Raw genomic sequence first — 26588 nt, forward strand, 5'->3', positions numbered from 1 at the left:
CTGTTGATGATTAACGGAGCGGAACCGGCGCATGGTTTTTGCACATCAGCAGAATGTCGAATAAAATATAACTTCAAATTTCCAAACGTCGGTCGTTGACGAATCAACTGCTGATGTTCAAAGAAAGTGAACCAGCGAACGTCGCTGTCTCAAGTTAATTTATCTTTATGGCAGCGAAATGCCGAACGTGCTTCGAAGCTCCAACACCAGTATAAGGGCCGACTGCGTATTTTCACTGACAAAAAATCAATCAGTCTGGCTGTAAACAAAAATCAGGAAAAGTTAAACTGATAATACCGATTAGACGATTGTACAAGTGATAATCACTACGGTGAAGATGGATTCACATATATGAAACCTCTTTGCAACTCACTTTATGCAGGCTTTTAATAATGTTCTTGCTTCTGTGGAACAAATTGCCTCTGCTGTTAGAAATACTCCTAACGAATTTATCAACCTCAACATTTTTCGTGTAACTGATGAATGACAACACTCAGTTTCAACGGACCCCGTTGATTTCGTCTCGCTCTGTCTGCGTAACATAATAAAGGAGTGCAAATTGATGCAAGGTTCACGGACCTGAAAGCAGCGTTCGATCGGGTGGATCGCGGTATCCTCCTTACATGGTTTGACAAGCTGGGAGTTTTCGCACTGTTCTGCAAGTGGCTACACGTGCCTAACGCACCGTAGACTGAGTATGAGGATCGGGTTTGAGTTTCGTCTCGTTCCGCAACATCTCTGGCGTACCACAGGGGAGCAATCTTTGAAGATTGGTGCTCGAGTAACATGCTTGTCAGTGCTTTGCCATCTCCTACCACCGCAAAAAAGCTTATCAATTTTAATTACAGCATGGCGATTATGACGCGTCTACCAAATTCATGACCTTGGAGTCGTCATAGTCGCACTAACCTTTCTTATGCACCACTCGTGAAGCACGTGAACAGTAGTTCACGGTCTATTTTGGGATTAGATTTTGGATTCGGGACCATGATCTGGTGACATTACCAACAAATGTGGATTGCAAGAATCGAAACAGTACAGAAAAAAACTTACGCTATGCTCTACGCATTTACCCATGGCGTAATCCCAAAAACCTACCACCGTATTAGGAACGTTGTTATTTATTCAATTTAGGGACTCATGCAAGGAGACGTGCGAATGCTCAAGTACAAGTTCAAAATCAAATTCTGCCGAATCGTTATAATTTTCTCTCGAGATTCAAACAATACGGCACGTTATATATCGTATCGTAATCGTTATAATCGTATAAACAGACTCATTCTGTACTCCAAATAGGTTTTTCGAACGAAAGTATTCCCCATTCTGCCAATAATGGAACCAAATACGCAAAACAACTCGTTTCAAGCAAACAGTTTTGCGAGGCCCACACTGGTGCGGTCTAATTTTCTCACACACGCGTACACGAATCAAGGGCGAAGATGGAAAAGAAAAGAAAAAGTAATGCAAAATTTATATCCCAGTGCGTCGCTAGCCTTCACGAGCGAATGGCCTATGCAGAAAGACGCTAAGACGCTGTGCGTTCGCGAGTGTGTAGGTAGCAGAATGTCTGCACACAGCAACGGCGGCTGTTTGTGGCCTTATGCGTTGTATGCTATGCTTCTCATACTCGTTCGCGTGAGAGCAGGCATCGTTGGGTTCTCGCTCGATTTGCAACGCTGCAAAAAAGTCGAACGAAATTGAAATCTGTCAGATTTAAAAATTTGATGTCATTCTCACGTCGAAGGCCGATTTTTCTCAAATATCGTCAACCAAACGGATGGGGCAGGATACGCTCGGCCGCAGTCACGGTGGTGAAGAAACCCTGAGTGGAGAAATCCCGATGGAGATGAAAAAAGAGAAGAACTATCTAAGCATTGCCACGAGGAAGAATTCGGTCAAGTATTGAAGGGCGCGAAATGTGTTGACAACGATGCTTAGGAGGAAAAAGTACCAGAAGGGGGACAGATATCGTAAAAAGCTATTTATAACAACTAATATAATGTTGCGATGGAAATCGCCGAGCAGGCAACTCTGTTGCAGAAAAACGAAAAGCGAGCAGTTTGCTGTTTCTTGCAACACAACTTAGCTGAATGAAAGTTTCGCTGCGTCTCGCAACACGTCAGGAAAGCAGAAACGAAAAAGTAAACAAACCGTTTGCAAGTTTCAGCAGCAAAGTGAAGCGACATATAGTTTAATTTGTTAATTATACCGTGTGAAGTAAATATTAAAAGGCTAAAATTGTTTATTAAATCTAATTACACCTATCTTAAAGCTAATTTGGTAACTATGTGAGTAGAATGTGGTAAAATATCTAAATAAAAGTGGTAAAATAAATACAAACTTGCAGAGTCACCGAACAGGTTACAATCAGTGCTGTAGGAGTTAGTGGTGAATGATTTTACCTAAAATATTACACTAGTAAGTAATTAAAATTAAAAATCTAACCCTAAGTGAAACTAATTACAAAATTATGTACAATTCAGTTGATTTGCGGTATCGACGTATTAGAGAGATCGGATTTAATCTGCAAGAGGAAGATAAAAACGGATCTGAAGACTAAATTTGTAAGTTTAATACAAGTTAAAAAGCTAGATTTAAATTAAGAATAAAATTGTATTTACAGTTTGATCAGTCGTTAAGGAATACGCTGATTTTTCATTAAACGGTTAAAAGAATCCGAACAAAATCAAAAAATTTATCGTGATTTAACCTCAAAAGATGGATACCGAAGGATACGATTGCCAACTGTGTGATGCTTCCAACTTAGTCTGCGACATGGTGCAGTGCGATTCGTGTGAGCAATGGGCTCACTATTCATGTGCTGGCGTTACTGAAGCGGTGAAGGACCAGGATTGGAGTTGCGGCAAGTGTGCCAACAGGTTTCAAGTTCCGAGAGGGCAAAAAACCGTGAAGAGTGGTAATCGAAAAACGGCCGAACGAAAATCGAAAAGCGATGGTGGATCTACATCTGGGAATGGCGGAACGTTAGAGGATGCCCTGAAAGAGCTGGAAAGGGAGCAGCGTGCCAGAGAAAACGCCATAGAGGAGGAAATGATACTCCGGGAAAAGCGGCTGGAAATGGAGAGAGCTCTGAATGAAAAGCGACGACTTCAGGAGAAGGCATTTAGAGAAAAAAAGTTACGGCAAGAACAGGAGATGAAAGATCGTTTGTTGCAGGAGGAACGCGAAATGCTGGAACGAGAATTGGCTCAAGAGAAAGCATATCAAGATAGACGCAGAGAGATGCTCGATGAGTTTGCAGAGGCGAAGAAAGCTGTTGAAGGTTGCGTGGTTGGGGATGGCAGAAAAGAAGCGGAAGAAGCTGAACCTTCCTTCGAGCAGAAAGTCAAAATTTGGTTGAAGAAGCAGACAAGAGAACAGCAGGTGGCAGGCCCGTCTAGGCAAAGTTCGGCAAGAAAGGTCCCGTGTTTGCAGATAAGCGAAGAGAAGAATGAAGACGACAGTTCGTCCGAAGAAGCTAGCGAATATGAATCTGAAGATGCCCAGTGTGATTCGGTTAGTGAGGTAGATGCGCGCGGGAAGTTTAAGCTGTCTCGAAAAGAACAAGAAGTGCTCTCTCGTCTGTTGGCTTGTAAGCAACAGAAGCAGTGGTTATCGAAAAAGCAGCGGCTGCCACTAAATAAACAACCGTCGGAAAAGAAGCGACATACGTTGTCCAAGGAACAAATAGCAGCTAGACAAGCTCTCTCCAATAATCTACCCATCTTCAAGGGTGAACCGGAGCTGTGGCCTATCTTCATCAGCAGCTATGAGTATTCTACGCAGGCGTGTGGTTTCTCAAATTTGGACAACTTGAAGCGGCTCCAAGATAGTCTGCAAGGTAGTGCACTCGAGGCGGTCAGAAGCCGATTAGTTCTTCCAGATTCCGTTCCTGACGTCATTGATGACCTCCGTCGTCTCTTCGGAAAACCCGAAAAGCTCCTGAAGATGCTGCTGTTGAAGGTACGTAGCGCTCCAGCTCCGAGAGCCGATCGCCTTGAATCCTTTATTCAGTTTGGAATCACGGTGAAGCAACTTTGTGATCATCTTGAGGCGGCCCGTCTGACAGATCATCTCAACAATCCAATGTTGGTGAACGAGTTGGTTGAAAAACTTCCGCCCAATTATAAATTGGATTGGGTCCGCTTCAAACGAGTGAAGAGAGGAACGCCGCTGCGTGTGTTTGCCGACTTCATGAACGAGATCGTATCGGACGTGTCGGAGGTATCTGAGTTTTCAACGCTCACTTTGAGCGATGCGCAATTTTATGACGAAGGTAAGCCGAATAAAAAAGAATTCGTCCATATTCATAATTTCGTACCAAATACAGAAGAAAGTTCGAAAGGGTCGAAAATTCTTAAGCCATGCTGGGTTTGTAAACGGACAGACCACAAGTTGCGCTTTTGCGAGGATTTTAAAAAGCTTCGCATTACGGATCGATTGAAAATAGTGGAGCAACATAAACTCTGCGTACTGTGTTTAAATAATCACGGCAAAAGTCTTTGCCATTTTAAAGTGCGTTGCAACGTCGTTGGATGCCACGGTCAGCACCATCCCCTGCTACATCGGGCTGAAGGAGTTGTTCAGCTGCTAAACGTAGAGTGTCATACCCATGGACGTTTGAATCGTGCCGTAATTTTCCGTGTAGTATCGGTTACGCTCTATTTTCGAAACTATGCGATGGATGTACTCGCATTTTTGGACGAAGGGTCGTCCACGACGCTCGTAGAGGAGTTTATCGTCAACGAGTTGAACGCGGAGGGAATTACTGAGCCTCTGGTCGTTACATGGACAGGTAACGTGAAACGTTATGAGAATCGGTCGAAGAAGTTTGATCTTAAGCTCTCTGCTAGAGGATCCCGAGAAATGCTGCCATTGAAGAACGCTCGTTCGGTGGCAACGTTGAAGTTGCCGAGTCAGGCCATGCCGTACGAGGATATTGCGGATCGCTACGCGCATCTGAAGAACCTGCCGGTGGTTAGTTACGCGATGGAAGAACCTCGTATGATTATAGGTTTAGATAACCTGCACTTGTTCGCTCCATTAGAAACACGCGTGGGTGGACCTGGTCAACCGATCGCAGTTAGGTCGAAGCTGGGGTGGACTATTTACGGACCGGAAAACTGCGCTGCTACTGCGGAGAGTTTCGTAAACGTTCATACCGTTGAACCAGTCAGCACCGAGGACCTTGATGAGACGCCGCGAATCCAGCACTTGCTGGAGGACACCGGTACTCCTTGTGACGCGGTATTAGAGTCGGCGGAAAAACTACGCGCTCATGAGATTCTGCAAGCGCCGACGATGCGGGTTGACGACCGATTCAAAACAGACTTACTGTGGCGTGGAGAAGTACGAAGGTTCTCGGACAGTTATCCCGAGGTGGTTCAGCGGATGAAACATTTGGGCTGCCGAAGGGAGCTCAGTAAAAGAAGAATAGTCAAGTGGATGGTCGTAGTGAGGATGATGGCGTGCGTGTTTAGGTTCATATCGACCAGCAAGACAAGGTTAAAGGGTCTACCGTTAGAGACGCTGAAACCGACTAAAAGGCAAAGACGAATCTTCTTTCCAATCAACCATCCAACGTCTCGTACACCATCGAAGCAGAACGAGTTTGAGTGGGTGGAAATCTGGCTGATGCGAATGGCACAGGTGGCTGCGTTTGACGGTGAACTAAAAATTCTGTGGAAGAATTCAAAGCTTCCTGTCGGGCAGTGGTTGGAGATTGAAAAATCTAGTTCGTTGTAAGGGTAAACGGGGTAACAACGCCCGCCGGGGTAAAACCGCCCACCATGGTTTTACAGGGCCTTGCTCAAATTAGTGTTAAATGTTGATGACAATCATATTACTGAACGCGTACGCAATATTTTACAATACCTTTTACAGCAATATCGTATAAACTATCGGAGAAATAAATAAAAACAGATTTTTCGTTGTAATCGTTTCGTTTTTTATAACTTCGTTCCCGCAGAACTTAGGGTTTATTTTATTCAAAACGTTGAAACTTTTAGTAAATCCAGCCCATATCGCATCTCTGATCCTGTCTTCATCCGACAGTACCTAAATTAGGTAACTGTTCATGCAGTTTTGTTGAAATAAATAGTGAAATGTATAAATCGATCATTTGGAGGTAAAACCGCCCACAACGAACGGCGCAAGATCGTCGTGCAAAATGCAAGTGCGATAAGGAGATTTTTAAAATAATTGCATAGTTTGGATCAAAGAATCTCAGATTTACATAAAACAATGTAAATGTGCTTAGCTTGTAGCTGGTAGACTGTTTGAAAAAATTTAAATTGCCAATTTTCCCTGCGGGCGCTATGGACATTTTCTTGTTTTCTCGGATATAGCTTTTTTCAATAATTCCTCCCTCTTGGAACAAATATCATGCAATAAACATTTTTTTATGAATATATAGCAAATTTTCTTAGCAATGCAAAAATAATATTTATCTGGTTTATCAATCAGAACAATTTTAAATGTCAAAAAATTACCCACCGGATCAACTGCAGGAACTTTAATACCCATATTGTTATATTTTATCTTAGATCCTCTCTAGTCCTTAAAGATTGGCTCCAGGATGCTTAACCTGATCCACCTTGTTGTCTAAGGAAACTACACGGTATCAATTTCAAGACTGTTGGTACCTATATTACTGATATTTTTCTAATACGAGTGGTTGCCGGACACTCTTTCGAAATTGCGGATTTCGGGGATCCATGTATTGTTTTATGGCAAACTGATTCAATGTGTTTAAATTAGATAAATTCACGATTCCAATGCCACCAGTTTCGTTCAAATCGGTTAAATATTGTTAAAGTTATACGCTATGGCGGTTTTACCCCGTTAGTGGGCGTGTTTCACCCCGCATGGAAAAAATACTCTATTTTTTGGATGTGTTTCCAAATCGTAATAAAAAATAGAAAATCATTACAGATATTTATGTTTTTATTTTTTACATGTAGGTAATAGGTCAATTGTTCATTTAAAGCAGATAAATTTGAAATTGGGCCACAACTTTTTTTTACACAGGTGGTTTTGCTTAAGTGGGCGGTCTTGCCCCGCTTACCCTTATAAATTAACTCCGTTAATCGACGAAAGCAGTCTTCTGCGTATGGAAGGTCGAGCTGCAAATAATTTGGCAGCGGGCGATTTAATAATGGTGATAGGGATAGATGATGATAGGCGGAAACGTTGGGTGCGAGAGGCCGTTGAAAAGCCGATTGTTGTAGAAGATGGTAGAGTACGGCAAGCCTGGGTTCGTACCAACAGTGCAATGGTTTATTTAAGAGAGCGACAGAGATGCTGGAGATCAGTAAGGGTGACGCTGGACCGAGCGTAGCCACCAGACCAGGTTCACGGGCCGGGGCATGTTGCGATGGAAATCGCCGAGCAGGCAACTCTGTTGCAGAAAAACGAAAAGCGAGCAGTTTGCTGTTTCTTGCAACACAACTTAGCTGAATGAAAGTTTCGCTGCGTCTCGCAACACGTCAGGAAAGCAGAAACGAAAAAGTAAACAAACCGTTTGCAAGTTTCAGCAGCAAAGTGCATATAGTTTAATTTGTTAATTATACCGTGTGAAGTAAATATTAAAAGGCTAAAATTGTTTATTAAATCTAATTACACCTATCTTAAAGCTAATTTGGTAACTATGTGAGTAGAATGTGGTAAAATATCTAAATAAAAGTGGTAAAATAAATACAAACTTGCAGAGTCACCGAACAGGTTACAATCAGTGCTGTAGGAGTTAGTGGTGAATGATTTTACCTAAAATATTACACTAGTAAGTAATTAAAATTAAAAATCTAACCCTAAGTGAAACTAATTACAAAATTATGTACAATTCAGTTGATTTGCGGTATCGACGTATTAGAGAGATCGGATTTAATCTGCAAGAGGAAGATAAAAACGGATCTGAAGACTAAATTTGTAAGTTTAATACAAGTTAAAAAGCTAGATTTAAATTAAGAATAAAATTGTATTTACAGTTTGATCAGTCGTTAAGGAATACGCTGATTTTTCATTAAACGGTTAAAAGAATCCGAACATATAAGTAGGGAGGAGGAGGAAAATCTGATCATAAACGAGCGCAAGGCTGTCGGTAGGTGGAAGCAATTCTTGGATAATCTCAATGGTGATTTAAGAGAAGGAGGCGGAACGGAAGTTTACGTGGGAGTACTCACAAACGCCAATAGCACAGAACAGAAGTGGAAGTAGAAATCCAACACATACATTCTACTTTCTACAGATACTAGCGAACCTGGCGGTAGCGAGTCACTTTTTTCCACGAAAACACGAATGCACACGAAAGCATGTGAAAGCTGCTATGCGATTAGCACTGAGCGTTCTGCTTATATTGCTGTTATTCGCTTCTATACGAAAACCTTCCCAAAGAAAAACAAAAAGAAAAACAAAAAAGGCTCTGTCACCAGTTTTGGTTGCCGAATCGTTCGGACTTCCACTTCTGTTCTGTGTCAATAGTGTCCCGGCACCTGATCTCGAAAAGATTCGGCAAGAGAGTAGACAGCTGTAGACTAATAGAGCCACCGGAAATGACCGACTCGCGGAAGAACTGTAAAAAATGGTAAACAATCACTACGAATGAAACTTCATTGGGTGATTTCCAAGGTTTGGAGGGAGGAACAACTACCGGAGGAGTGAATGGAAGGTATAGTTTGTCCCGTTTACAAGAAAAAGCGATCCAGAATCTTCCAGAAATGTCGGGAGTACAACGTGCCCACGCATCATGTCTTTGTGGGTTTCAGGGTAGCATACGATACAGTCGAGTACGAAGAGTAATAGAAGATAATGCTCGAAAACTGGGTCAACTCGGCCTCAATTAGGCCGCCTTAAACACAGGAAAAATGCTTGTCTGCGGGCGTATCATCGTACCAGACATAATCGCAACTGCTTTAAGCTGGCCAGCCGGGATTATAATACCCCGAATAAAAGATTGTACTATCAACTATTTCTGACGTTTTATTAATACCAAACGTAACGAGGACGGCTTACCACCTAGGGCCCTAGGGGTCATAGTACCTTTTCAATTTTTAAAAACCGAATTTTTTTTATTGATTATTTCGAAAGATTAACATTTTGACCATATGTGTTTGAATTCGTTTGCTTGAATTCCAAAAATTGACAGAATTACAGCTATTTGTACCGCGCATGTCTGGAGCGATTACACAGCGAATAAAAACTTCAACGCCGTTTTTCTCGAAACCAGGTTTTAAAAGTCGGTACCATAAATATCTCAGGAACGGCTCAATCAATCCTCATGATTTTTTTGTTTTAAAGCCAACAAAATTATCTAGTGTTTGACCAATCCATTTTTCGATATTGCAATTTTTGTATTTTTTAGAAATGTTTAAAATCAATTTTTTCGACTAAAAACCTCGAATTTAAAAAAAAGGATAGGTCAAACACGAGATAATTTAATATACTTTCAAGTCATTTTCGAATTTTTCAATTCGGATAAGCCCCGCAGCGCCAATCCATGGTACCGCAATTCATGTTTTTTTTAAATGACTATCTTCAAGGAGCCGTAGGGGGATGGAGAAGCAGAAGAGGTTTACATATGAAACCAAAATTGTAAATATTAGTATAAAATGCAATATTTTGAATACACGAAACCCGATTCGATTGGCTCTTCGCGTTATCGAGAAAAAAATATTTGAAATAAGACAAAAAATAGGGTGTAAAAGTTACTATGCCCCTTAAACCATGAAACAGCCTCTTCCACCAAATGCGCAAATGTGATTTGCTAGCCAAATATTTGAAACTTATTATTGCTGCAAACAACGTTGCTACGGCTGTTCTCACAAAACTTATTGTCCAGGCAATCTTATTGTCCTGGATCTAATAGGACTTCTGTTCTATTGGAAAAATTCTGTGATGCCCTGAAACTCCCAATCGCTACAATATTCAGCCTATCGTTGCAAAGCCAAAAGTTTTCTGAAATCTGCAAATCGTTGTATATGTTTCCTGTTTTTAAGAATCGTTTTTATCGCGGAATCATTTCTTTGTACGACTATTGTCTACGATCGGTGATTGTTTCGTGCCAAAAACTATACTTCCACGTCGCAACATGGTTTTTATACTGGCCGTTCTGTTTCAATCAACTTATCGGAATTTACCTTGCTGTGTCTGTGCACCATAGATCAGGGCAACCAAAATCGGTGCCATTTTTACTGACTTGAAGGCAGCATTTGATCGAGTCGATTATCAAATTCTTTTAGTGAAACTTGGCAAATTAGGAGTTTTATCCGGCATGCTTTCCTAGTTAAGCTCTTATCTTTTTAAACGCGAAATTGCCGTTAAACTCGGTTCTTCTCAATCAAGGAGGATTTCTGAACGATTCTGGTCACTCAAGGAAGCAATTTGGGATCTTTGCTGTTTTCGCAAACGAACTTGACATCACTACTAGAAACGTTGAAACGTTGGTGGAGGCAAGGCAGACTGTATACGGAGGCAAGGAAGGTTGGACTACAAATCAATGCATCAAAAACCAAATATATGGTAGAAACAGGTTCCAGAGACAACATTCGCCTCCCACGGTCAGTGACTATCGACAGCGATGAACTCGAAGCAGTTGATGAGCGGATATTTTAGATATATATACCGTCGACAATAATACAAGTAAAGAGATTCAACGACGCATTTAAGTTAAAACTCGAGCCTACCGCCGTACAAAGTTAGCGATACACAAAACGCTAACCAGACCAGCAGTCTTTTACGGACTTGAAACTGTAACCACAGACAAACAGACGAGACACTCGCGTTAATTCCATCGTCCATTCAAAAACCACTTTTTTTTTTAAAAAAAAGCATGTTTCGCAACATGGCCACACCGCGGCGCTCGAGTATTGCTTCGAGTTTTCAGTATAAAACCATACGAATGTAAAAAAAACTACAGTATGAAACCCTGCAAATATAAAAAACCTACAGTATAAAACCCTGCAAATGCAAGCTACTCCGCAACATGCATAACAGAGGGCCTAGCGCCCTTGTGCAAGCAAAATGTGTAGGACGATGGTTTTTGAAGAATTTTCTTCTATGTGTCATGTCAGTTCGTCAGTGCTGTAACATTGCTTACGGAATGTGTTCCAGGCTATTTTTGGCGGAGTACAATTGTAAATCGGAGGGTGTCGTTGGTGTATGAACAATGAACTGCAGGCACTACACGGAGAGATTCCCATCGTATATCACTCGAAAGTCGGGAGGCTACGGCGGGTCGGCTACGTCGATTGTGCAGCGAATTCTTTTCTCTTCCAGAACTTCGCTGGCACCAAGAACAGAGGAACCCAACGTGCTAGATACATAGCTCGACCAGGTTGAAACCGACTTGCGGATGACGCTACACTCAACGCATTGGCGACGAGTAGCCCAGGACCGAGTACAATAGAGACAAGTTTCTGATATAATAGGATCCCCCCGGCTCTATGCAACGACGGAAACGTATATCAAACTGAAGGCCGGGGCCAGTAGGGTTGAGATTGTAATGAATACGTCCAAGACAAAGCACATGCGATAAAAAGGCTCAAAAAAGACAAATTTTAGATTCCCACCAAAAATTCGGATTGAAGGTGAAGACATCGAAGTGGTAAACTAGTATATGTATTATGTATTTGGACCTGCTAGTGACTGCCGAATCTGAAATACGAAGACACGTTATAACAAGAAATTGTACTTGCTTTGTATATTGTAATACTCCCTATCCCGTGAAAAATTCGTGGAGGATTGAAGTGCCCTAGGTGACGAGTAGTTACGCACCATCTACAATGGAGTGTTGCACCAACTGCTGAGAGAACCACCAATCGTCCACACTGCAAAAATCAGCCGATTCCACTGATCCGCGTATGTCGTAGGAATGTCGGACGAGAGCTTAGTGATAAGGTGGCTTTTCAACGATCCCTCAGAGTAGAACGAACGAGACTAAGCAGAAGCCAACTTGCAGATTTTCCGCAGACTACAAGGCTGGCGACGAACAGTCCTAAACCTACTTGAAGGGAGACGACTTCTGTATATAGCGCAGGTCCGATTAAACGACAATCAATTGTGCCACAGCAACGTAATAACCATAGAGCTGGGACTGGGACCAAAAACCTCACACGTTTTGATACTAAATCAGCAAATTTGTCTATTGATATATGTTCCATAACCCATAATAACGCGAGTTGGAAGACGTCTAATCTACATCTAGCCGCAGATCAAGCACATTTAACTTAAAAGTAGTTTTATAATTGTACAACATGTAGTGAACCGGTAATATGGAAAACGCTTGCTAGCTAGAACAGCTGACATGAACATGATGATGAGTTAGCGTTATCGGTCGGTTTCTGAACGGCTGGATAGCCTGGTAAGCTTCACCCCCGTACTAAATGTATCATGTACTAAACGCTAATAAGACCGGTATTTCTCTACAGACACGAGAGGTGGACAATGTTGTTCGATGGGGACTTGCAAGGACCATCTTTGGCAGAGTATGTGAGAATGGTGTAGGGAGGAGAAAAATAAACCACGAGTATCCAGGAATCCGCCAAAGCGGGGAAGGTATAGCATGTTGTAAGAATGCCGGATAACAACCCCGGAAGAATGGTTTTCCACGAATCCAGTTTGGCACCAGACGCAGAGGTACTCAGCATGCTAGGTAGTTAGATCAGGTAGAGCAAAACTGGGACGAGTCACAGAACGAACTGAGTTGATTACAGTCTTTGTACAGTAGATCCAATGTGCATTCCTCCAATGTGTATTTCTAGTAGACGTTCCAGTAAAAGTTACAGTCCTTACGTCTCCTGAATCTATGAACCAACCATTGTGTTTGCACGAAAAACAAACGAATGCAACCATTTTGGTAAATTCGCCTGATACCACTTTGACTGATGGAATGAATCCGAATCCAATTGAAAACAAAATTTACAAACCATTACATTTGTCATGTTTTTCAGTCTCTGGACAGCTAGTTTTTGCTTCGAAATGTCAGATAAGTTCGCTGCATACAAGCGGTCATTTCCCTGGTTGTGGAAGTCTTGCAGCAAAAACAGTTTTTCGTCAGAAAACAAAAAATCACCCCTCAAGCAGATCTTTGCAGCTTTCTTTGGCTTCGCCGTTACGAGCATTTTATTTTTTGTATGCCCAATGCTATTCAATAGGTCTGTGAATAAAAGATTGCGAAACATTGAACTGCCCAGCGATCGACTGTGTCCCATGGTTGCCCTAGATTTCGCCGAAAGATTCTCTCACCCGCTTAATCATCTCCTTTGTTCTTACAGTGGGTGCCGGTCATATTGGCCGGTCATATTTGCTGCATTCTGAGCAGTTCCTTTCGATCGTTTCATTGTACGAGTATATGAATCATTCGTTAATACACAAAATAGTTCAAAATCTCGCATGGTCGGAAGTTGTTTTTAAAACAATTCAACTATTCACGTTTTGCATCCATGCTTGTAAATTCTATTGCCTATGATTGAGTTTAGAAGTACGATCAGGCATGAATTGGGGTTTACAAACAACCAAGTTGATTGCCGCTCCCACAAGTTTTTGAGGTCATTCTGCCGTAACCCCATCTGGAGGTGTGCATCTCCACTCGCAAATAGATCATGTTGAGGCGTCACAATGCAAATGCTAGGCTAGAGGAAAAGGAAAACCAACTACAAACCGTGCTAACGAGTTTGATGTAGGTCATGTGCAACTCCATCCAGCAGAGATCACACCCGCAGCAAAAAGAAGCAAAACATCAACAAAACAGTCGAACAAAATAAAACAGAACGTGACCTGGCGGCCGAGCCGGGCCGGGCCGGGCCGGGCCGACTGTAACGGGTTTCCAGCCAGCTCGCTTTGCTCGCCCATAGAATTTAATGACTGTGGCAAATTGGTGCGCGTGTTTGTTTACCATTCCATCCATCCACGCCGGGGATTCCTCGCCACACCACACCGGCGGGCGGCCCGGCCGCGGCAGAAGATTCGCTTGTTAGCAATTCGACCATGCGTGATCACGCAAACGCAACCGCAACACTTCACTTCAAGTGATCCCAGCAACAGACAGCAGATCAGCAGCAGGCTGGCTGGCTGACTGGATTCGATCTCGATCCCAATTGGTTCCACTCAGACGCTCCTGGTCGCGGCGTGATCGGGTTGCGCGTTGCAGAGGGCGTTTTACCGCAGGAAAGTTGGCGGCGCCTATCGCGGCGTTACGTTTCCCAGTATGATCGGTAAACGTCCGCCCTTGACAACCGAGGGGAGACCACAAGCAGCAGCGGGGTGTCGTAATGGTGCGTAACCTGCCATCAGCCGACCCATCATGCTGTCGTGTTACATGAACATAATCAATGGCTTATTATTATTTGTATACTTTTTTTTACCGAGGAGGGCGCGAAAGTAGGTATAACCTCTCACCGAATTCGCCGAAAGTGGTGTAACCTTTCCGGGGGGGAGGTCATTAGTCCGACTCGTTACGGCTATCAACATTATAGTGTGTTTTTTCTTTCGTTTCTCTGCATCCGCGATCTAAGCAATCTGTTAAGGTTATATTTTTGGCAAACCTTTTCTTTTGCCTGACTTTGTTACATCGCTCGGCGGCTCGGTAGCGAATAAATTGGACGGTTTATTTACAGGCCCTCGTGAAAACGCCGAAACTCGTGATCGTGGCGAAAACCATTATTTTTGCACACCATAATGCGCGCAATTTTTTTGTGGTGCGAATCAATAAATACCCCTCTGTGAGCCTCCCCCCGGGGGACTCATCTCGTCATCTGTCAGTCAGTCAGTCAGTCAGTCAGCCGACCGACCGACCGAGCCCGAGGGGCTTTCTCCTGCGTAATTACACGCACTGCACTGCACTGACTGACCGACCGACTGGTGCGTTAGATAATTTTGATTTTCGGTCGGACAGCTTATCTAATGCAATCAACGGATCGGCAGATGGTAGGGCAGTGCACGGATTGGATCGGATGCTTTTGCTTTTCCCCGCTGCTGTTGCGGCTACAAAGGCGAAATGTAAAATGTGTGATTTCCGGCCGGGTTGCTTGGATTGCGTAGATCACTTGTCACTTTTCGTTTACAGATCAACCTCCTGCCGACCAATTCGACTGATTGCAGACAATTGCATCATTAGTGAACTACATTCCACCACACGACAGTGAGGAGTTTCTTTTCAATTTTCACTCTCATTATCGTTACTCGCCAATCGCTCGCTGGCGAGGCGACCCACAAAATCCTCCCACGGCGCATTTTTCTTTTCTTTTTTTTTTCGCATGTGCAGTCACTTCTTGGCGAACGTTTAATTGATAATAAAGCTGGCCAAACAAAGAGACCCACCATCCATTGCGCCAATGCGGCAATGGCTGGTGGAAAGGCCCGCACGGGTCGCACGATGATGCGATGCGAGATCACGAATGATGAAGAAGCACTCTATTATGTAAATTTTGACGTGAAACTGCTCAGCCAGCAATAATAGTCTTTTCCCACGCTGTTTTGCAAGCCAGAAAAGTGAAGAGAAGCGCACGTATATCTAAGTCACGTGCGAGTCGTAAATTTACTTCTATGTACTTTCCCTTTCAAAAAGTTATTAACGAACGAACCGCCTACTTGGGCTGCGATCATTGGCGCAATCATAAAATCATCCTCTGATTGAGGTTAGAATCTAGTCGGTTCCTTAATTAAAATACCAAGGAACTGAAGATATTTTTTCATAGCATGCTCACACGAGGAATCATTCAGGTGGAACGCTTAGCCTGTCGATCAATTAGCTGCAACTGCTGGTCTGACCTGGTCTGGCTGCGATAGTGCTGATAAAACCCCTGCCCGGTGGTGGGTCTGCAGTTTGTACCGATTCGGAAGTTCTAGCGTTAACATCAAACCACAGCACAGGTCTAAACAAACGTTTGAAGACTACGAACGAACTAAGATGGGTGGCATCGTATCGCGTATGTTCCACGGTCATCCGGAGCAAAGTTGTATGAAGTGTGAACGAACCTGTTGTGTTTGTCTGGATGCCAATTTGGAGCTGACCCAGCGTCGGTTGTGGCGTCTGGAAGCTCGCGAACGTCGACGCAGTCGTGTTTTGCCACTGGACTTTGCCGAGGAAGATGATGAAGATCTGGAAGATGCCGTGCGACTGCTACGTAGGCAGCGAACTTTGCGCAGGAACCGAGCACGGCAAGCGCTAGAACTGGATGATCAAACACAAGAGGATGAACCACAGCAGCCACGTAGACAACCCGCAGCAAGGCGGCAACAGCCTCAACAACCTCAACAACCACAGCAGCCACAACAGCAACAGCAACCACAGCAACAGGAGGAAGAGCCTGAGGAAGAACAGCAGCAGCAACAGCCAACAACACCACGCAGACAGCCTGCCCAACGTAGACAGCAGCAGCAACCACAGCAACAACAGCAAGAAGAACCCGAAGAGGAAGAACAGGAACAGCAACCTCAACCACGCCGACCACAGCGTAATCAACGTAGACAGCAACAGCAAAACCAGCAGCAGCAGCAAGAAGAGGGTGATGATCAGGAAGAGGAAGAACAGCAGCCACCGAGACGACGTCAACCGGCTCAGCGGCGAACCCAGCGACGTGGAAATCGACGACAGCCGGAGCAGGAGGAAGAGCCAGAGGAGGAAGAAGAGGAAGAAGAACAACCTAGACGCCGACGAAACCGACAACAGCCAAGACAGCAACGCAGACAACGTCCAGAACCGGAAGAAGAAGAGGAAGAAGACGACGACCAGGATGATGACGCTGGAGAAGAACAGCAACCAGCACGGCAATCTCGACGGCGACAGTCTCAACGTCGCCGTCAGCGGCGCAACCGGAATCGCGATCAATCTGAGGAAGAAGACGACGAAGAATCGGACGAAGAAAGCGAACCACGGCGAGCGCGTCGACGAGATTCGCAGCGTCGCCGTCGGCGAGATCGTCGCAGCGATCAGTCCGACCAAGATGACCCAAGCGATGAGGATGATCGTGTCGAACGACGTCGCGATCGTCGTCGTGAGAAGAAACGGCAGCAGCAAAAGAAGACGAAATCAAGCAAAGATCGTCACTGTCATCAAGCGTTGTGCCGCCAGGGTTCGGTTCGAAGACCGGCAGCGCCGGTGCTGCCTCAGCCTCGTGAACAGGAACCGCCGGTAGCTCACGGTCCGAACGTTCGCCGAATGGTCGCCTGCTACGAGCTGATGCGTTCCGACATAAGTGAAAGTGACTCGCAATCCCTGCATAATCTGCTCGGCCAGGTGGATGACCATCCGATGCGAGATTTCGCACGCCACAAAGAACGCTGCTGTAATGATTTTTTTCTGATTTCTCTATTTTTTCGTTGTTTTTGTAAGTTAACTGAAAATTTAACAGCATTTTTTTCGTTTTTTTTCTCGTTGCAGGATTCGCCTCTATCGTCCAAAGTTGCCCTATTCAATGAAAATGCCAAAAATCACATCGCATCGCAGTTCGCCAATCCCTTCTCCGAATCGCAAGGCGTCCGCGGCATGCAGAGACTGAAGATCAGCAAGGAGGAGTACGGCAGGTAGGTTCTCCCCCCTCCCGGCCGAAGGCATTGAACTACTGACCAACTAAGCGCGAGTTCGAGTTCTTCCACACGATTCACCACCACCGCGCTTCCATTTCTTGTGTAGAAGAAAAGAAAAACCGAAACTAACTGCATGACTAACTCCGGTAAAGTCGAGTACGGCCGTTGCGGCCCAATGCCGAATAACCTTGCTCTGCATTTGACGCCGGCGCCACTTGTCGGTGCGCCTTGTCGGAAGAAGTAAAGTAAACCCATAACGCACACACACCGTTCAATTATCAGTTATAATTGCCAGGGAAACATAACCAACAATAATTACCTAATCAAGTCCGTAGGTGAACAACAAAGCAAGCAACTGTGTACGCAGCCTGCTTTGATGAAAGAGGAAAAAACCAATGCCCTGAGAACAGCAGTATTTAGTCGCACTTCTTATGTATGAGAACTGTCAAACTAAACTAGTCACGGAACAATATGTAATCGTTTTCTCGCTTTCAAGCTAACCAAAAGTATAACCTAGAATAGAGTTAATAATAACGTAATAAAAACACCAGCACATATTTATCTCTATCTGGCACTACCAGAAAAACAAACAAACAAAAGTTGTTCGTTGTTTTAATCAATTTCCCACCTACCGTATCCTTCATTCGCCAGACCGAAAGCCGGCAGCCTCACCGAGTACCGGGGGAAAAAGGCCAACATCCAGGTGTACCAGGAGATGTTGGAACTTTGCACCGTCATCAGCGACGAGGGTCAGCCCATGTCGAAGCAGGAGCCGAAGCTGAAGGTCATCCTGTTCGGTGATCTGTTCAATGTAGGTTTCCAACCCTTTAGGTTTCGTTTGTCTGTTGTCACGCACAACTAACGTCCTTTTCCGGTACCCCCTTTCAGATCTACACCCACATCAACGACAAGCTGGTCGGACTGTTGCTGCGGGCCCGCAAGCACGAGCTGATCCAGTTCGAGGGTGAAGTGTTGTTCCAGCGTCGCGACGATCACGTACCGGTGTTTCTGCTGAAACCGATCGAGGAGATCCGAGGCATCCTGGTCAGCAAGCAGACCGAGATCCGTCGGAGTCTTAGCCCGAACCCACAACCGACCGGGTTGCTGTAAAGTTACAGGGTGGAAAAAACGGAAAGTACGGAAACATGGGAGTGAATCTCCGGAGGTGGCTCGGTTAGTGGCCGGAAACCGACACGACGACCATCGAGATTGGATGAGTTTAAACGTTTGCTGTGATTGAATGGTTCAATTGTTCGGGAACTGAGTTGAATGATTGCGATAGACTGTTTGAGAAACGTGATTGAGAAGCGCGGAGAAAAATTTGAACTAAAAAACCACATTATTTGTATATTTAGAAAAAAGTTTCGCAAAAACTCATCTAACTCTTGATTCGTTTAGTCGTTTTTTTTTCTTTGCTGATTCATAGAATCAATTGAAAGACACAAACCCCTTTGGGTTTGTTTGGTTGTTTAAGACAAAAGTTCAAATTCTAGGAAGAATTTAAAAGCTTTTCGATTTTGGTTTATGTCCTTTTTGTTACCTTTGTTTAGAGCGCGCGAAGAGACCGGGCCCGTCTCCTGCGGCGGCGCGGGCCGAAGGCTCTTCCAGTGAATTCCAAGAGTAAAAGATTACATATTACCTACTAACATTTAGGTGTTAGGAGAGCAGAACCAAAAATAGTCGATAAGTTTACACAAACTTTTACAAATCGTTAATAATTTATTTGTTTAGAATTTTGCTTTCCTTGCTTTGCTTCCCTCATTTTTGAATCGAAATAGTTTCGTGCAATAGACGTTAGTACTTAGGATGGAACATTTCAAACATTTTTCATTTTGGTTTGCCGAATTCTTTGTTTTTACTTTCTCCTTTAAGTGCGGTAGTCACAGTATTATATTACTACTTGTACATGATAAAAAAACAACAACAAAGTTAGAGCAAGATGAACACTGAAATGTAAACAAATCGTGCACATGTTGGTAGCCCCCTTACCAGTGGAATGTAGTGTAGTGCAAACGCATGCAAGCATGAAAAAGAAGAACAAGAAGAAAAAACAAACAAACAAACAATAGAAGAATGCTAAATCATAACGAAAAAATAATCTACAACATAATGATAAGCGCACAGCACAGCCGGTGCCGCGCGGCGTGGGAAAACTTGCGGAAAACTTCCGCTTCGTTGTTCGTTAGCTGTGGTAAAGCGAAGCAAAAAGTAAACACGCTCAGATAATGCGAAACAACACCATTCGATTGGAGTATGTTTTTGTTGGTTGCGCGAAAAAATTTTTCGTTAAACACTGAATAGAGTGCAATTGGTAGGTAGCCGAATAGGTGCGAGAAGAGAGGTATAAATATATGTACTAACATGAGTATGTTTATGTTTTGGAGGGAAATTCTTTGCCGTAGAGAAAAAACAGCGGTAGTGTAATTAGTTTATTAAGTAGAAGATAATAAAGATACTATCTGTTTACATTACCACCATCAGGAAGACGCAGTACGCCTCTTTTTTTGCAAATGAAAGAAATTCCTCGGTCAAAAAACGAAAACAAAATGTTAAAGTTCGTACGGTTGAAGGTGATCGTAATTTCCGTCTTACATTTGAACCCGCTTGAAATATGTGCGTGCATTGTCTGGGAGCTTGCCGATTATGAAGCAAACACCCAGATTTTAGGCTGATTAGGCACGTATAACACGCAACCCAAATTGCTAAAGCAACGTGAGAGCGAATGCCTAAGTAGGTACAATTAAAAATACGTTTGTGCTTACGTGCCGGAAAGACAAATTATCAATCAGATTGTATGGATTGTACAAATTGGACAGTTTTTCCGAGCGTTTTCTGCTAAATTTCCGCTGCAGCGTAGTCGAAACTGTTGTGCATTGTGTTTGGGCCTTAAATTGATTCGTCAATTCTCGTCTCTCATAAATATGTAGGATTAAATCTACAACAAATAAACATATTAACTGTTTGTTTTATTCAATTTCATTACCATATCCAAATGCACAAATCTTTCGTCTAAAACGTTCGGACCAACTTTTTTTGTGTGGAAATCCTGTTTAAATCTAATAAATATTTCCGAATTGTTTGCTTTAGAATGATGGTCCAGTACTTTCGGTGCACTAAAGGGATTAAAATCCTTCAGTACAAAATTGACTTCCTTAGCCTTGTGCCACTCCAAAACTTCTTTTGAGTGATGGCACGAGGCTTAAGCCGGCCATAAAAGCGTAAGACCGTTGTGTGATCTCAGAAGTGGATAGACTAGATGCTTTCTTTTAGGCAAGCATTAGGCTATATGAATAAAACAGTTTGCTTTGCTTTACCTGTGTAATTCTTATGCGAAAAGCAAAGCAAACTCTTTTATTTATACGGTCTATTATCACGAATGAGGTGTTCCACTTTTCAAAACAGCAAATTGCTTGCCAAAACATATACCTACAGTAAAGATTTGTATAACACGGTGGGTGGTGCAGTACGCCCATCGTGATATCTCAGCTGTCCATTAACCAATAAAGTTGATTTTTGGTACATTGTTAGCATGTGGTATAACCTAGTCAACTACCAAAAATCAACTTTATTGGTTAGTGGACAGTTGAGATATCGCGATGGGCGTACTGCACCACCCACCGTGTTATTCAAATCTTTACCACAGACAAACAGACATAACGCTTGGAAGAAAAATTAACAAAAATTATCGTACCATACATTTTGCCTGAACACCAGTGCCATCTATGAACGACATTCCCAAATATCAAAGAGCAACAGGAGTATCCCTCGAACTAGCAAGTGTTTTTATGGAGGACATCCCCCTCTTTCGTTAAAAAGCGCCACTTTGAACAAAACGATGACCTTCCCAACTAAGCTCAAATTTGAAATGACGGTTTAATCGGTGCGAAAAATGAGAAATGAGTGTTATGTCTGTTTGTCTGTGTCTTAACTGTATATCTATATTTGGTATCTTGTGCTTTTTAACGTTTACGTTTACGTTTATTTATTTCGTCAACCGATGTAGACTAGTATAATATATACAATTTTCTCATATAAAAGTCTTATAACTAAATGAAGATTAAAAAGTGTACTTATTCTTTTGTATCGTTCGCTACGCGTTACGATTACGTGTTGACTGAAAGTGATGTTTAAGTCTATGCCGAGACATTGTAAAGTCAATGGTTTCGCAGTATTGATTGTACGAGGCCATCATACGATTTAATGGACCGAATTTTGCATAATTTGTGCGATAATGGCTTACGACAAATAAATTTCGATTACGAAGTTGCCGAGTAGGTGTATAAAAGTTCAGTTTTGATAAAAGTGTTGCTGAGTCAATATGCTGCGAAACGATATCGTTTACAAATAAGACCATTGCATATTTACGACGCTCTTTTAATGATTGTATATTTATAAGCATGCAGCGTGCTTCGTATGATGGAAGAGGAAATGTTGTCCAACCTAATTATAAGGCATATAAGAGAAATTGTTTTTGTACTGATTCTTGACCTTACATAGGCAATGTATAATGTTTTGATTGTGTATGGATCCAAAAAATTGTAGCTAAAACGTTTAATGAAACCTAGCATGTTATTTGCCTTGTGTATTATTGCGTTATAATGGTCGATAAAATTTAGCTTCCCAAGTAGCACACGATGTCACAATTGAGTCGCAGCGGCTGATATGCGACAAATTTAAATGTAAAACTTCGGTTACAGTAACCTAAAATATAACAGTTGTGTAACCGAAATAGCGCAACTTATGTAACTAAATCTGGTTGCATTAACAGTTACTCAATAACCAATATGTAACATGTATAGTTACAAAATGGTTACTATTGAAGTTACACATAAACTGTAAATTGACTTTCAATTGGTGGCAAATTAGTTATCTTGTAACTTTTATTGCATAGCGAAAATGTAGCAGGTTTATTATTTCAATCTATGGCTATCAACGTCAAGCAGTAAATTTAACTGTTGAATATAGAAGAGTGTATAAATTATTATTTCAACACAAATTTTAATGCAGTTTCAAATTTATGGTGAAATGCATGATTCTAGCTTTGAAAAATTCACGCGCTCTTATTTAATATAGCTTTTCGTTACTTACTTCTTTGAAAAATTGATGTTTTGTAAATCAAATATAAAAATTTAAATTTTAATTTTTTGATTTTTTAAATTTATTCTTAGCAATAATGAATTAGTGGAGCATTCACCTAGAAACCATTAAAAATCAAGTTGTTTTCGCTATCACTTCTATCACAGTAAAATTCATAGCCATTTTGCCTTTGGTTCTAACTACTACACCATCGTGCTTGAAGTTTTGTATCGTTTTCGGCATATTGCATGAAATGATTTTAAGCAGCCATTGTTCATTGTTCACATTGTTGATATCGGGAAAAGGTATTTTTTAGTGATTGTTGTGAAAAGAAAGTGTTAATTTAATATCAAAGAATAGTTTCAGTTTGAATAAAACAGTTACCACCAGTGTTAATCATAGAAGGTTACATTTCAGTTACATTCTAGTTGTACGTAACCTTAGCCTTCGACCTGGTTACGGTATCGGTTATACGGTAACCAATATTAAATCTGTTGTAGTCACTTATTTCTTATGTCGTCATTTCTAAGTTACACTGTAACCTATTTTCATTGTAAATAAACGCATTTACAAGAGCATTTTACTACTCGTGTACCAATTGTTTATCTTTACCATTAGTAAAATTCTTGAGATCTAGTTTTTGCTTAATCCGTTCCGTTGTGTTTACAAGGAACCGTGAACAAGTTGTGGCGAAAATGTTACTAGCCGACTTTTTTTGACTTCGTAACTGCTCGTAACGGAAAATTAACTGTTTTGCGACCAGCAACTTGATGACAGTTTGGAAAAAGGTTTCATTTGTGTCACTTGATAACTATTTGGTAACTCGTAACTGAAAGGTGACTGTTTTGCGACGACCAAGTTGTTGACAGTTCGAAAAAAAGGTTTCAATTTGGTCATTTGGTAACTACCTGGTAACTTTTTGAGATTTTTGTCACTAGAAAACTAAAAAGTAACTATTTTTAATTTTATGTAACCTAACTCGTTACAAGTATCCTAAATGTAAGTGCTGTGCAACCTTTTTGTATTTTTTTATTTTTATGATTAGTTACAAGTGCTACTTGGGTTGGAGTCTAAGATAATTCCTAAATCCCTAACTTTTTCACATTTTTCTACTGTTTGATTTCCTAATCTGATTGAGAGTTCTGGTGTAGTTCTTTTTCTGGTAAATGTTATTAGATTGCATTTTTTTACATTGAGTTCTAATAGGCTTTTTTACACCATGTGTAGAATATGTGTATTTCATTCTGGAATACATTGATGTCTTCTTCATTTTTTACTTCCAAAAAGAGCTTCATGTCATCGGCATATATTAGCACTTTAAGTTTCTTGAGAATGAAGGAAATGTCGTTTACATACAAAATGAAAAGAAGAGGTCCCAAATGAGAGCCTTGAGGGACCCCAGAAGTGACTTGAATTGGATTCGAGTTCTTTCCGTTAAATTTAATTATTTGTTGGCGATTAGATAAATACGATTCAAGCCATTTCAGGAGCCTTGGTTGAATTCCAATTTTTTGCAATTTGAAAAGCAGAATTGGTATGTCAATGCGATCAAATGCTTTGCTAAAATCCGTATAAAGTGCTTCAACATGGTTTCCATTATCCATTGCATTCAATGAATAGTCAATAAATTCCAGTAAATTTGTCGTAGTCGAGCGTCCTTTGAAGAAACCGTGTTGCATTTCTGTAATTCTGTTTTTAATTTGCAGGAATAATTTTTCATTAATAATTGCTTCGAAAAGTTTTGGAATGCAAGAGATTATGGCAATACCACGATAATTACGTACGTCAGATTTCCTACCTGATTTAAAGACAGGTACTAGAAAAGAGCTTTTCCATATTTTTGGAAAGATTCCGGATTCCAGTGATAAGTTAAAAAGCCAAAACAAAGGAGCTGTAAACTCCATTGCAAGATTTTTTATGAAAACTCCGTCGGGTCCAGGGCCTTTTGAGGCATCTAAATTTTTTTAAGGCCTGCAAAATGTCCTGGGCATGAAGTTGGTTGACACCTATGTCCACTGAAAATTCCGGATAAAATGCAAAATAGTCGCGATCGCGATCTTCTTCAGAAAATGTTGTATAGATTTCTTGAAAAAATTTTGCAAACAGATTACAAATCTTTTCCGAATTATCCCCAACACTTTCATCAAGATGCATTATGGATGGAAAGTTGTCAGATTTTAGTTTGGTTTTCACGTAATTAAAGAAGTTTTTAGGACTGGATTTTATTTCAAGTTCAATTTTTGAGTTGTACTCTTCAAATGCATTGCTGATTGCTAAATTAAGCTGGTTGCATATGTCCAAGTATATTACTAAATTTTCACTATTGGCGAGTTTTTTAAAAGTTTTATGGGCTTTTTGTTTGCGATTTTTTAGATTCTTAATTTGGCTGTTATACCAGACTGGGCTTTTTGAATTTTTGTGACGTCTTCTTTTCTTTGACGGTATGTTCTGTATCATAATTTCTAACAAAATTTTATAAAATATGTCTACAGCAGTGTCGACATTTTCTTCATTCTTGAGAATATGTTGCCAATTAACACAGTTTAATCTACCTTTAATACTTTCATAGTTAGCTTTATCGTATTCAAAAACTTCTTCATATTCGCAATCGTTGGGTCTTTGGTATTGGTGTATAAATAAAGAATATTCAATTGCTGTGTGAAATGCCTCATTTTTCCAAAGTGGGTTTAATGATTCAGTCACACAGAAGTCTTCGTAAATGTTTGTGAACAAAAAGTCTAGATAGCAATTTTGTTGGTTTTTAATTTTATTAATTTGGTTCAGACCCAAATTAGCAGTTTTGTTAAAAATGAACTGCAAGGTTTCATTTTCCCCAACGATTGGAAGTAAGATACATTCATTTTCAGAGTCCGGAATGAAGTCTACATGGCGTTGATTGAAGTCTCCATAGATGTGAACTTTAACCTCAGGAGGCAGTTGTGATAAGATTTGTTCGGCAATTTGTAAAAATGATTCGTAAGACGATTTATGAGCATGGTCTGGAGGAAAATACACTGAGGCAAATACATGTGTTTCACCTGCTATACGTGATTTCACCCAGACATGCTCAAATTCTTTAAATTTTGTTGTCATTATAATTTCAGAATTGAAATTAGACGACAAAGCTATGAGGACCCCGCCACCCAACTTCTTTTGAGACTCAAGAAAATTTCTGTCATCTCTGAATACGTTAAAGGCACTTCCGAAAATTTCTTCACTTTTTACGCTTGCGTCCCAGCTTGTTTCAGTTGCCAGAATAATAGAAAAGAATGAACTTTGTAAATTTTTATAGATTTGTTTCATTTTTGCTGGACTTTTCATGCGATTGAAATTTTGACAATAAATTAAAATTTCAGTCGCACCCTTAGTGATAAAAAAGCAAAGCCTAGGTGCTACATTCCGTTATCGAAACTTGACCTTTTGTTTTTATATGACAGACTTCGCAGCCAGCTGTTAGAGTACAGGACAATTGCAGAGCCAGTTGCTACGATCCTATTGACTCTAGCAGCCTCTCCCAGTCGAGATTCGAACATACGACGACTGGCTTATTAGGCCAGCGTCATACCTCGAAGCCAACTAGGAGGCTTGTCCTTAGGGATATCGAGCTTATAATGAGCAATGAAGAACTGCTAATGATGAGCGCCGGAATTCTGCTTTTACGTCTTTTATAACAAGACAATGCGGTTTCGTCTGATGATAATAAAGCACAGGCACAGAGAACAGACTACCAGGTAATCGACAAAAAGTGTGTAAAAGGTTTTTATGTAATCTACGAGTAATCCTTCAATAGAGCACCCCTCGAGCAGTAAGTGGCAAACTAAATCTGGATGTCGCTGCCATGTAACTCCAGCACAAAGAAATATTGATAAAGGTACATGGATATTTTTGGATGCGTTTGGCAAACTATTTCTGGAGGGCGCCACCGACAGATTTTACACAAAAATAATCGATTACAGTCAAATTTCGTTAATTGTACCAAGCTTATCGTCGAT

At 41.5% G+C, this 26588-nt stretch overlaps 1 protein-coding gene across 1 annotated transcript in view; it reads left to right on the plus strand.

Moving 5' to 3' along the window:
- LOC128743457 (actin-binding Rho-activating protein) overlaps nucleotides 1-18829 on the plus strand; it is a 39902-nt gene extending 21073 nt beyond the window's left edge. The window contains exons 2-4 of the mRNA XM_053840047.1: nucleotides 17375-17517; nucleotides 18172-18331; nucleotides 18409-18829. Coding sequence (XP_053696022.1) covers nucleotides 17375-17517; nucleotides 18172-18331; nucleotides 18409-18630 — 525 coding nt within the window. The 3' untranslated portion in view covers nucleotides 18631-18829. The remainder of the gene's footprint in view (nucleotides 1-17374; nucleotides 17518-18171; nucleotides 18332-18408) is intronic.
- The last annotated feature ends 7759 nt before the right edge of the window (nucleotides 18830-26588 follow it).

The sequence above is a fragment of the Sabethes cyaneus genome, chromosome 3, assembly GCF_943734655.1.
Source record: "Sabethes cyaneus chromosome 3, idSabCyanKW18_F2, whole genome shotgun sequence".
Classification (NCBI taxonomy): Eukaryota; Metazoa; Arthropoda; class Insecta; order Diptera; family Culicidae; genus Sabethes; species Sabethes cyaneus.